At 40.1% G+C, this 13499-nt stretch overlaps 1 protein-coding gene across 2 annotated transcripts in view; it reads left to right on the top strand.

Moving 5' to 3' along the window:
- Window positions 1–11833, top strand: part of LOC121191139 (replication protein A 70 kDa DNA-binding subunit-like) — a 34807-nt gene extending 22974 nt beyond the window's left edge. The window contains exons 14-17 of one of the 2 annotated variants that reach the window (XM_041052228.1): window positions 4257–4433; window positions 4597–4704; window positions 4817–4903; window positions 10608–11833. In XM_041052228.1, the coding sequence (XP_040908162.1) occupies window positions 4257–4433; window positions 4597–4704; window positions 4817–4903; window positions 10608–10709 (474 nt within the window). In that variant the 3' untranslated portion in view covers window positions 10710–11833. Of the gene's footprint in view, window positions 1–4256; window positions 4434–4596; window positions 4705–4816; window positions 4904–7594; window positions 8466–10607 lie in introns of those variants that run through there. The other variant, XM_041052229.1, reaches the window with a different exon arrangement.
- The last annotated feature ends 1666 nt before the right edge of the window (window positions 11834–13499 follow it).

The raw sequence follows: 13499 nt of genomic DNA, 5'->3' as shown, positions 1-13499 counted from the left end.
GGGAAGAGTGTAGTGACAAACAGAGACAAGTGACAAGGGATATTGAGAAAAAGATACAGATAGGAATGTTTAACTGGCATCACTGGCAGATATGGGGAAAGGATTTGAAAGGTGAGAACGTATAAATAATTCAAGCTCAGATTTTTTTTCCTTTTCTCTTTTTCTGTTTGTCCCTTCTCTTATTCTAAGTCTTCTCCTCTTTTCTCTTTCTGCCTTGTGTACCCTCAACCGTTTCTGTAATTGAGCAGCTTTAAGGAGGTTGTCTATCACAAGCTCTTAGGCTGCAGCTTTGCTTATAATAATGAAATCCAAATCATTAGCTTGTAGTTTGAAGGAATCTAATTTGACATTCTACCTGTATGTGTGAGACTGTGTCTGTCTGTCTGTGTGTGTGTGGATGGAAGTGTACAAGCCATTTCTAATTAATGTAGCAGTGTGTCTGTCTGTGTGTGTTGGGGTTTTGGGACAAGCATTGAAGTTGGCATGTGCAGCCACGTCAATTATGTGAAGTAGATTTTCACTTGGTTGCCCTTCCACATACAAATTTTAATTGCATTTAGGTGCCAGAAGGTGACACAGGGATTTGCTGTGATAAGAATGAAAACTATTTTCAGAATGTTGTGTGTGCGTGTGTGTCTGTGTGAGTGTTTATGTGTGCATGTGTATGACTCTTTAGGTAAGTCTGCGCACATATTTTTGTGTTTGTGTGTCTGTGAGCGTTTTTGTGTGCAGCGTTAGTCATGCTGCTCTTCTAGGTTCTCCACAGTGTCCTTAAGGTTAAGACTCTGCCCCAAGGCTTCAGTGTACACACTGGAATAGAGAATAAAAACACAGAAACAGAAGGGGAGAGATGATGGCAAATGCAGGGGGATTTAGTTTGAGTGGTCTTGTTGTCATGGAAGTGCTGTGGTCCAGATCCTGCTGACCTCCATCCTCACTTTCGTGGTAACATCTGCCAACATCATGAGCCATCAACGAGCCCCCAAAGAAAGCAGCCTGTTCTTTTCCTCCTGCCACGTCCACCCTCCTACCACCTTCCCCACCCATTGCCTTCCCACCTCTCCAGCCTTCCAGCACTCCAATCTGCCCAAGTCTGCGAAATGTGATGAGGCAGGCGGGCGGAAACATGGGAGTGGAGTGTTGAGGAGGAGAGGGCCGTTGCTAACGGGAGAAACTCTCCTAATTAATGAAACCTTCTTAGTAAGTGTTTTGGAGGGGTTCTTGCTGTGTGGCATGGGTACTGGGTAGATGGATGGGTGGACAGATTATGAGGCTGTGAGTCAGTGTTAGCTAGCGGGAAGAAAGTGTCAGAGAGCTCTAAGTCTGACTGACAGTATCTGTAGAGGTCATGGGGACATAGGACAGCGTCAGCCATCTCACAGGGGATGCAGAGAACACAATGGCCTTTTCACATTCAATGCTCTTGCTGAGCACTTTACAGAAAGTGTGGGTTGTATAATGAAGGAGCAGCATTGCTCAGTCAGTGTGTGTGAATTTGGCCAGAATCCTAAAGCGAGCCTTTGATAGACTCATTTAGGCCAACATTAGTAATGAGTCTGGCCCAACTCTAGCTTGTAGTTGTTGTTTAGAATGCATTTTAAAGCATTTAATTTTAAATTCTGGCTGTAATTCCAACATCTTGTTTAAGGCCTGCTCTCCTGGTAGAAGAAACACCCTCTGGTGAAGCAAGGGAAAAGGCCTTTTCTGTGGTTTCTTACATGTGCATGTGCATTGCATTCATCGTTTTGTGCTTGCACTTGTGCGTCTGATTGTGTCCATGTGTCTATTTGCGTGCAGGCGTGTACACGTATGCGCCTCTTCCCAATGGGACACAGTTCATCTGCTGTGCATTCTTTATATTTATATTTATGGAAATCAAATGCTGTGCTTTTCCACGGGATGAGAGAATAGCCTTTTCCCCCAGAATTGGCATTTCTTTCCTTTTTAGCTGTTGATTTTACCAGTGTGAGTTCTGCTGCCTAAGGTGCTAATATCTGTTTAAATTACCGCAACATCGCTGCATTTTAATTTGATTCTGTTTGACTGTGTACACTTTAATTTAAATTCACAACTGAAGGAAGTTTAGCTCATTGTATCTGTATTGCAAATGTGTAAGTTTGGGTCTTTGCATATAACCTTGCATGTTAGTCGTGTGTATGTGCCAGTGTGCTTGTGTGTATGTGTACATTAGCACAATTTATGTATTCGAGAGGGAGAAAGAAATCCATCTCATCTTGCATCTATTATGCATAGAATTCTCAAACTCCCTCTGCTCTCTTTTTAAACTGTTCCAAGATTGTTTGGAAGTCAAATAGAGATGTGTAAACAGCGTGCATCTACCAGCTGGACTGACTTGTTGGCAACAGTTTTACTTAAGATGCCAAGTTTGATCTGAGTTTATTTTTATTTTATTTAATGTTTCTCTTTTCACCCTAAGCCACTTATTCATTTTCTTAAAACCGCTGAAGGGTGCCCTGCCTGCACTAGAAGGAACACTTTAGCTCTTTCTCGTCTTTTACATGTTTTTTTTTCTCACTTCAGTTTGATTGGTTTTGGTTTCATGACATTTGCTGTCTGTTGCTAAGTTATGATTTAAAGAGAAAGAGAAGAAAATACTGTACTAAAAAACAAAACAAAACAAGAATACTCATAGCATTTGGCTGAGAACAGAGAATCCACCGAAGAGCATTCACCCAAAGGTTTGAAGAGTGAATGTTTCATTCTAATCTTGCTGTGTTTCACTTAAGAGTTGTTTAATAGGACTGAGATCACAGCAGTGTCGTGAACCATTCCTGCACACCTCCTGTGCTGATGGCAGCATCATCTTGTTCACTATTCATCTGAAACTTCACGATGGTCAGGAATTATTTAACATGGCCTGTGCAGTTGTTACCATGCATGCTATGCATCACTTCATGGTAACACACCCTGCTGACCACTGTGCTTAGAACTTGGATTCACCAGACCCAGACCATGTTTTCTTTAAGTTACCAACAGTCTTATACTGATGGTTTTAGCCTACTGGAAGCATGTTTTAGTTAATGGTGGGTATGAGAGGAAAGAGTTTGAAACATTGTGTGTTCTGGAAGTGGTCATCCTACCCTAAGACTGAGTTGTGATTTTAACTCTTGTACTGTGGATTAATGATTACTCATTGTGTTCTTATGGCCTGAGCCACCTGGCATCTTGTTCATCTACCATGATGTAGCCTCCTACATAACAAATGCTTTATGATGTGTCTTTTTCCGGCCTATTTATTGTACACCTTTTAAAAACGCTGAAAAGTATAGTGACAGTCTGCACAATGCTCAGACGTCTTGTCCTGTCACACATGAACATGCCTTTTTAAAGTCTGCAGAATCACACCTGTTTATGTCCTGGTAGTGTAATGACATGTACAGACAGAGAGGAGCGTCTTCTTCTGATGGTAGACTGAGCCGGGACCTACTGAATCTTTATTTTTAATAGGAAGATAAGATAAGCGTGCTCAGTGAAAAATGACAGACTGTTTTAATGCCAACAGTAAAGGGACTGTCTTACAATTTACTGATAAGATTTTTTAAGCTAAGAGATCTATAATTATCTATTGTGAGTGCATGTCTGGAATAGTCACATGTGGCCTTACACACACATCCTTAAATGAGAAGCTATTTTATGTCTATACAGTGGTGTAGACATAAAATAGCTTTGGCATTTTTGCCAGTACTGCAAGCAGCCACCAACACACTCAAATGAGAAAGTAACCAGTTAAACAGGGAAACTAGATGATGAAGTGAAAATGAAATACACAAAATGCAGTACAAACATTTTCTGTAATTAAATCATCATCTGTAATGTTTGCTTGGTTTGAAAGATTTCTCCAGTATGTAACTTGATTTGTGGATTAGATTTCTCCTCAGCACAATATTGCATAAGGGTGTAGAACCTGCAAATTAACTGCAGCCTCTTAAGCTAGTGTTATACTTTCTGCATCCATGAGTATGCTAAGGTCCGTTAGGTTCTGCATTACGTAATTTTTGTCATCAGAGTGTGTACAAGAGGCTCTGTGTAGATGCAAACACTATGCTACAAGTACACAGTGCACCACAAACACCACGTCCACGATGTTTGCATACGCAGAGGAGTGGAATTGAGGCTTTAGATGGTCAAGTTGCTGCAGTTTTATGTGATTCAGCAGTTTTTATTGATCTTGCACCTCTAATCCCCATAATTAGATTTCTTCCCTTTCCTCTCCCATTTTTGTTCTCTCTACGCAGGCGGAGTATTTCAGCTGCTTGGCAACAGTGGTGTACATTCGTAAGGAGAATTGTCTGTACCGGGCCTGTCCATCTGCGGACTGCAACAAGAAGGTCATAGACCAACAGAACGGACTGTACCGCTGCGAAAAGTGTGACAGAGACTTCCGCAACTTTAAATACAGACTCCTACTTTCTGTAAGTGCATACAGTGCACATTGTTAGTGCCACTTTGGCACGCATACAGTGATGCTGACTTTGAGAAATATTGTATTTTCTGTGATCACATATACACACACTCAAACATACACACATAAATAATCTCTCACCCCTTCATCAACTCTGTCTGTCTGACTCTCAGGCCAACTTAGCAGACTTCGGGGATAACCAGTGGGTGACATGCTTCCAGGAGACAGCTGAGGTCCTGTTAGGTCACAGTGCAGAAACACTGGGACAGTTCAAAGAGACAGTGAGACACACGCACACACACATACACAACTCTACATAGTTCTGCTTAAGCTAGATTGTTTGCATCTGACAAGAATGTGTGCATGTGTGTGTGTGTGTTTGCTCTTCCTAAGGACGAGGCTGCATTTGATGAAGTCTTCCAGAAAGCCAACTTCACAACGCACATCTTTAAAAACAGAGTCAAGCTGGAGACGTACAATGTAAGTAGCTATAAACCAGAGCACAATAGAATTTGATACAATGCAATGCAATTTAGTTTCCCAGGAGTAAAAGAGCTGAATATAATGACATACAATGGTGCTCATCATTGTCCTACAAGCGGCAAGATTTTTTTTCAGTGATCTGTGCCTTGCAGGAATACTCAACCCTGATTGACTAGTTCATGTCTGTTACAAACAGCTGCCTTATCGCCGTTCTGAACAAATACACCAGCAGGCATTTTATTTCTCTCACACACTAATAATAGTTCTAGAAAAAAATGGGCTTTCATAATATCCAGGGTTGCAAACAAGTGGCATTGTTGTAAAAACAGTAAATGGCCTCATTTAGGGTCAATTTCATAATCAAACCAAGAAGCAGGAACCAGTTACAGTACAGATCTAAGCTGTGTGTGTGTGTGTGTGTGTGTGTGTGTGTGTGTGTGTGTGTGTGTGTGTGTGTGTGTGTGTGTGTGTGTGTGCGTGTGCGTATGCGTATGCGTATGTGTGTGTGCGTGTGTGCGTGTTATTGTGTGTGTTTCTTTAATAAAACTCTTTTTGTCAGATGCAAGTAGCACTTTCTCTGTCAGGTTTTCTGGTGACAGTGCAATTTTGTCCTTGTATTAGTGTGAAGTTTTACTGATCAGGAGCAACCTTTAGGAGGAACTGGTTGCAGGCAGAGGTGTTAGGGATGTTTTCCAAATAGCAAACAACGTAAAGTAGGACAAGGAGCTTCCTTGATTAAAAATTTCCCAATGAATACTGCAGTGAAAAAATAAAAATTTAGTGTTTTATGTTAAGCATCCCCTGGTGTTAAAGGGTGGTACATTGTGGTAAGGTGTTGTAATGTATGCCATCAGTGAATTTGTATCAACCAGACTCATCGTTAGTTATTACCTTCCTCTGAAGTTTAGTCTCAAATGTGTAAAAAAACAAAAAAAGATGCATAAAATGCAACATAATCACAACACACTGTCAGTCACACAACATGAATCCAGAATCATTTCAATTAGTATTACGGTGACAAGGGAGTTGTTATGTAGCCAGTGCACTTTGGATAACAGAAAACAAATACAGCTGTGGATTCATTTCTCTTAATTAGGCACTAATTAGCATTTAGCTATTGTCTGTCTAAGCCTAATTAACTTAATTATTCAGAGACTAATTTGCTACAGAGGGCACATACCAAGAGTCTGAGGGGAATGATTGAGATGTAGGATGAGCTCTGAACGTTCTGTGTCCTGACCGCAGGAAAACCTACGAGGAATGCTATGCCTGGAATGCTATGAGACATTCTTCATAATCTGGACAATAGTCTAAAACATTTTCAATGAGGAATGACTCAAAATCTAGGCAAACTCAAAATCAGTCTTTTTACACATGAATGCACATTTTCTGTAGCTGCAGAAGATTTTACATGCACTGATGTATTGCAGTGAAGAGTAATCTTCACATCTGACCCAAAATGAGCTTGACTGGCTGTTTACAAGGAATGTCATCATACCAGTGCCACTGACCAACTAACAAAAAAAAGCCTTAAGCCCCACTAGCAGATGGTGGAGGCTGCATGATGCATTACAGCCCATGATACAGAAGCGTCGGGCAGAGCAAACAACATACTGATGGTTCTCAGTAGATCTTCCTTTGAGGATCATGAGGATCCACAGCAGATTTCATAGCAGTCTGGACTTCAGGTGTGAGGCAGACAGACTGACAGTCATCACAGTCCGGGGGCCCCGCCTAGCAAGAATTGGAAATGGAAAAATAGAAAACATGTAAACGGTGTTTCGAGCCATTTACTGAGCAGATTTCCGTTGTTCAAGACACCCGACTGACTTCTCAATTTGTTCCGTGCCTGTACCTATACCAAATCACTTTCATATGAAAGAATAGCTTAACAAGACACAATAAGCACTTGTCATTAAACCGTATATCTGAGTGAGACAGATGCATTCATTTAACAATGTATGTTACGTCCGCCCACGTCTACAGCTAATACTATGAAAATACAGTTGTATGTAAAAGTTTTAGTTTTAAAAGCAAATTACATATTTTGTTGATTTTGCCCTGCAGCATAAAGACTAAAATGAGACTGTTACTTTTCATGTCACAAAAAAATTAAACAGTAATTGTGGCACATGCAGGGGCCTTCTTCTGGAACACTCAGACATTCTCTTACGCTTCAAACCAACAACCATAGATTCGTAAGTGACTTACTGAGGACCTAAAAATGAAGCTAATTGATGCCTACAAAGCAGTGGAGGCTATAAAAAGCATTCAGAGTGCTTCCAGCTTGAAATTTTGTGTCTGAAATGTCAGTGGGAAATGGCAGTCAAGGTGAATGGTGGAAGTTAAGATCTGGAAGAGCGTGTGCTGACTTTTACTTCACATATCAGCAAATCATCAAATATGTAATTTGTGTGTCCAAACCTTTGGATGCAATGTTTCCTAATTAATCACTGCCAATTAAAAACTGTTTCAGAAACACTCACCTGTTAATCACACATCAACAGTTCTACTGTGTCGTAACAGTGGGCAGAAGTGCTAAAAAGGTGCTGATGACATTTTGTAAGGATGTCAAAACCACAATTAACACATACAGTTACAACATCATGACTGTAACCTTTTGGTGTTTTCTAATTAATGTATTAATTAATTGTGATTTTTGTGTGTGTGTGTGTGTGTGTTTTGTAGGAAGCACCAAGAATTGAAATTGAAACCTCAACAGGAGCAATATAAAACTGACGATTGTAGTATTCCACAAAGTAGAGATAATGATCTCTGAGCAGATAGATCTTCCACACAAGGCCTGTCAATGGATGGTATTCATTTTCAGAGGCTGTTAGTGAAAGTTTACTGTTTTTATTTCAAAGCTTATGATTCAAAAAGACGAACACAGAATGGAGAGAGTGTCTGTGGTTCACTTGTTCAGTGTGTCTTTCTACCTCAGCCTCAGTTCTTTTCCATAGACTTGTGAGTGTGACACAAGACAAAGAGATTAGACATCTAACAGTGTTTTCATAAAAATAGAACAATGTAATGAAATGTCAGAGCTTAACAAGACTAATGAACTTACAAAATTTGTACTGTCATTTTTCATAGCAGGGACACAGAGAGAGAAAAAAACAACCCACAGAGTTACTGTTTGAACTTCTCTTGCATGTGAACTCAAGTTTTGTGTTAGGGGACAGCAGAGACGATAAGCCACATATAATTTTTTTTTTCTTTTTACTTAAAAAGCACAACATCCACAAAAGTTTTTTCTGCCATCAACTGAAAATATTAAACCACAGAATCCCATAGCCAGATGTTACGGAAGCCCAGGGAGGCTCTCTTTTTTGTAATGCTCATTTCAGCCACAGGAGGCTGAAGTGCACCACTACCCCAGTCTAAATCAGACTTAAAGTGTTCATGTTTTCTTCCTGGTGGTTTTTAAATTCTCCACGCACAATAAACACAAGGTACATATATTGTACGTCAGCAAGTGATTTAACATTACTGTCATGTCTTTCTTTTGATTAGAAATGTATTTTAAGTAGAGCCTTTCGGTCAGAGAGTCTAGATTGAACTCACAGTAGGTGAGTTCAGTGGTGCAGCGGTCTTTGGTTCAAATGGCTACATTTACAACACTACCCTATTTTTGAAGGATTCTTCTTTTACACAGGATTTTTTTTTATATTTTTTGGCAACATCATCATTGTTTTGTTTAGATAGAATAGGTTACCTAGTTAAGGTGGTGCCCCACAGAGGCAGAAGAGTGTGCAGTGAATCAGATACTTGGGCTGTGGAGGCCATTTCCCTCTCCTGAAGGTAGAGTTAATGGAATTCAAATGATGGTGAAGATCAGATTTGTCCTGTAGGATTGGATTTACTGAGCACAGATGAGTTCATTTTTCACATAAACATCTAATTTGCATTTGTTTAAAAGGCAATCCAAGATTATTGATGCACTTAGAATTTGGGAAAGTGTATCTGATTTCCAGTCATTAGCTAGACGCAATGTATTGAGTTCGAGTCTTATTGAGCCTGTGAATCTGTTCAAGGCTGTACGGTTGTTCGTAATACTCTGTGATAATCTGTGATACACTGTGATACACAGTTTTAATGATTTACATAGAGGTATGAACAGACCTGGTGTCTACGGGGTGGGGTCAGACATGTGAGTGCATGTGTCTGCAGTGAACAAATTTATTTTGTCTCAGTCCATGGCAGTCCTTGTGTAGTTGTAGTTGTTGTTAGTAGTTGTTGAGATATTTCATTCAAGTGGTGGGCTAACAGACAGATATTGCCATCCATAGAGCCATGCCACTAGTGTGACTAGAAGCTAAAGGTATGTTTGTAAATATGATGTAATTCTCATTCACATCCAGCCCGTTGCTGTGAAGTATTATTTACAGCTTCATTTTCCAAATTTCTCCGCAGGGATTCTCTGTTTTAATGTAATTTTATTGTTCGGTACAGTAGAGTGTCTCATTAATTCTCTGTGAGGTTGTGGCATCAGTAAGGGAGTGTGTGTTAGCTATTTGCTGCAAGTGTGCGAAGGAATGTCTCCGCATGTTCTGTCACTGAGCCAGCATCTCGAGGTTGCGTTTAATTCCTCAGGGAGGAAGCCCACCTCACCCCGCCATCTGAAACTAAATTAGAGAATAGGGGTGAATGTTAGGCCACGGAGTAATTGTTTTCTCCTGACGTGATGTGGTGTGGAATATTAGTCTGCCACATAAAATGAACAAAACTTCTCTCTCACAGTAGTCTGTTCTTTGGAAAACCAAATAATTTCTCACCTTTTGTCAATTGGACCCTTTGTCTTGACGGCCACCGGTATTGTTTAATGTGCCTGCTATCCTGAGGTAGATGCAAATTAAAAATACTAGCGGAGGTGTTGAATCATATATGAGATAATGGGAAAGTGATAAATCTTTGATGCTGGTTATGCTGGCTGAATTGCTAATTGATTAATGATTTGTCTTGGGAGTAATACTACTTAAAGTGAGTGTGATTATAATGATGTTTCACTACATAAAAAAAAGCCAGCATGTCCATTAATTAATCTTACATTCTCAAACAAAATAGAAGAATTCAAATCAAAATCAGCATATCAAAACCCCTGTTAAATATTCAATTATGATCAGGCTAATGACAGGGCTCTTGCTTACTGGTGCTCATGATGACATAACATGTCCCTGAATTTTCCAGATGTGCAGGAAAAATAGGGGTTACCATCAGGGCAAGTGACAGAGAGATTTGTCATTCTCAAAAAAAAAAAAAAGCTCAAATAAATGCTCATAGAATCTGAAAGGACCAAACGTGCCGCCGACCAAAAGAACTGAAATTAGACTGCACATTGAGATCTACAGTCTGCACAGATGTTCGCTACCCTACCTTTGAGTGATGGATACATATAGTTGTGCTATAATGCATTCAGAAAACAGACTGAGTTTAGTCAGGTTAAAAGATTTTGGGACCACTGATCTATAGAAAGTCATGTCAGCCGGCACCAAACACCAGTCAGTGTCACACAGACAGTTCAGGACTCCACCAGAATCAGATCACATGACTGGCTTAACACACATTGGAACTTGGAGTTTGGCTATACTTAAACTCATTCACTTATCAAAGTGTTTTTTGGCTTCCACTTCTTGTGGCGTTTTATTATTTGCAGACGTTGCTGCACTAAAAATCACAACTATTTTTCTTCCCTCCACAGGATGAGAGTCGAGTGAAGGTAACTGTAATGGAAGTCCAGCCAGTCGACCACAGGGAATACAGCAGGAGACTCCTCAGTAACATCCGCAAACTGGCTGGCTGAACCTGCTCCCAGTAATCCAAATGGCTGCCTGGTAATTAAACATGTCTTCGACTGGTTTCCAACTGGTGTCCAACGTTTTCGACCAGTGAGATAACAGCATATCTGACAGAGGCAGCAGAGGGGCAGCCAGTGATTCATCTGAGTAAATGGCAGCCAAACAAAAGACTGATATTTAGTTGTTCACTTCCTTCAACACACCAGTTGTGAGACACTGGAAATGTGATGGAAATGACTTTTAGCTTTTTATTTAATGACATTTTAAGTGAGGTTTGACTTTTAGATCACATAGAAGTGTGTTTTAGACCTGCTTGCGTTTTTTTATGTCGTATCATATACGCTTGCCCTTCTTCTTTCTTTTTGTACAAGTGACTCATGTCTTTGATTCAAATGTGTGTGTTGGTGATGCTCAGTGTTAGTCGAGTAAGACATAGATGAGTCAGATTTATTTAATTGTTTCATTTTAAAAATGAAGGCAAGGGAAGAGTGTGTGGGAGATGCACGTGTTTGCGTTTGTTTTAACTGTATCCAGTCTCTGCTGCCTGTTAAACTGGCTCTTTGTTTGCTTTGGTTTTAAAAAGAAAAGAAAAAGTTTGGTTTGCTTTCAGGCGTCCAAAAAATATCCAACAAGGAAGGGTGATTAAAAAGTGTTAAGATAAAAGCAGCGTTTGACTTTATCACTTCACTTTAAAGGGTATCTGCAGGTCTTAAAAAGCACTGAACTGAGTTCCTCGAAAAAATAAAAAAGCTGCCTGCTGTGGGCAGGGGGAGCGAGTGAACAGCGCTTTCCCCACTCTTAACATCCATGGCTGAAGTGCCCTTGAGCAAGGCACCTAGCCCCCTAACTGCTCTTTCTCACTGCTCCTAGTGTGTGTGTGTGTCTGTTCACTACTCACAGATGGGTGAGATGCAGAAATCAGATTTCCTGTATGTGTAAAAACATACTTGGACAATAAAGAATTCTTCTTCTGCAGTAATGTTGGTTTTAAAATATGTTTCAGCATCTGATTTCCAACTGTCAGGAGACATTATAGACAACAACATTAGACATTAGACATTATACTGTACAGTATACACTATGAACAATGTTGGACAAGTGACTTGAAAACAATTGCTCATTGCTCATTACTCATTGAAAAAGCATGTTACTAATTACTCAGCATTAAAAGTAATGTGTCACATACTTTACTTTTACTTTGTATTTAACACATGTAGAAACAGAAAACAAGGCATTGCACTTTGATAAGCAGGCTGACGTACAACGAGATTTACTGTCCATCCTCAAGCTTCAGTGACCGCAAGCAGCTCTTCGCTTTTTAGTGAAAACCTAAATGAACTTAATCGAATTAATTCAGGTCAAGTAAATTCACTTAATTATGTCATTAGGAATTATTGTTATATATAGCTGGGAAGTACTGAAATAAAATAGGATGTGATATTCTAGGGCATATTGTTCTTACTGGCTTTCCATTGTACCTTCATGTGTTTTGAATCATCTTTAAAAAGTTAAATTCAATCAGGCACTTTACTTCTCCTAGGTAACAGTTTTACACTGAACCATTTTCAAACAAAATGTACAGTATCAACATTTCAAAGCGCTTCACATTAATTGTGAGTCCACATTCAGACACCGGAAAGCAAGGACAGTGCTTCAGTGGCACGACTCTCTACTAAGGTGTGGCTCAAGGGCATGACACTGATTTATGTTGGCAGCAGTCCGCCTTCTCCCCTCACTCTGAGCGCCATCAGTACCACCGCCTCCCTGCTGTCTGTCATGCTGTGTGTGGAGGTTTGGGAGATTAAACACGCACACACTGATCTTTTCATCCCAGTGTCACCTTTCCCTCTAGTTTTTCCATTATCTCTGTCTTTTTTTGTGTGTGTGTTTAGAGTGTTCAGTGGGTGTAGTCTCTAATTATCCTTTATTTCTTTTTAATGACAACACAAACTGACTAAATGCATTAAACGTAGTGGACAAACATTTATTAATAGACTGCATTTTAAACACAAGGTGAAAAGTATAAAGGGAATTAAGTCAGTGATTAAAGGTTGCTTTTGAGCCACTGATGAACAAACACAAATGGTCTCACACTATTCACACCACTAACATCTGAAGCGACACCTACTCTTGAGGGTCGCTTTACGCCGCAACCTTGCCGGGTCAAAAATCAAATCAGGACATGTATAATTTGGTGGCATAAGCAGGTGAAGTAAGTGTAACTGTGTTCAGCAAATCTCCAACCATGAGATCAGAAAGTCATTTCCAACTTAAAGCCTTGCTGGTGATTGAGTCTTAAGATGGGGATGCGTCAGTCTGCAGCCACAGCCAGCCCTAAGGCATTATGGGACAGTGGAGGACATAGTGAAGAGATTAAGAGAAATACATTTTTTTTCTTGTATTATCCTTCGAGAACTTTATCTGAATGTGACGTTCTAAGCAGTAGTGAACTGAATTGCTGGTAAGGTTGTCATATCTTCTTTCTGTGAATTTGGGACCTTCAGTCTGGTGAATATGCAGTTTGTCTCTGTCTGCAGAATGTGTGCGAGGCAACAAGGACAGCAAATGGAAATGAACTGTGGTTATCACAGAGGTCGTAGTCCTGATCACAGTCTATCTGTCCGCAGTCTTATCTTAAAACACACTGTAGTTCAGTCAAGCTCTCGTCTGTGTGTGCGTGTGTGTGTGTGTGAGACAAGAAGAGACTTTCTAAGAGACCCAACTCTATAGTGTTACACTAAGACCTGGAACCACCGGCTTACAAACATTTAGACTGGAGACACAGGCCTCCCACA

Source organism: Toxotes jaculatrix, chromosome 12, assembly GCF_017976425.1.
Source record: "Toxotes jaculatrix isolate fToxJac2 chromosome 12, fToxJac2.pri, whole genome shotgun sequence".
Lineage (NCBI taxonomy): Eukaryota > Metazoa > Chordata > Actinopteri > Toxotidae > Toxotes > Toxotes jaculatrix.
Note: the sequence above shows the minus strand (reverse complement) of the source record. Positions and strands in the feature narration are given on the sequence as shown.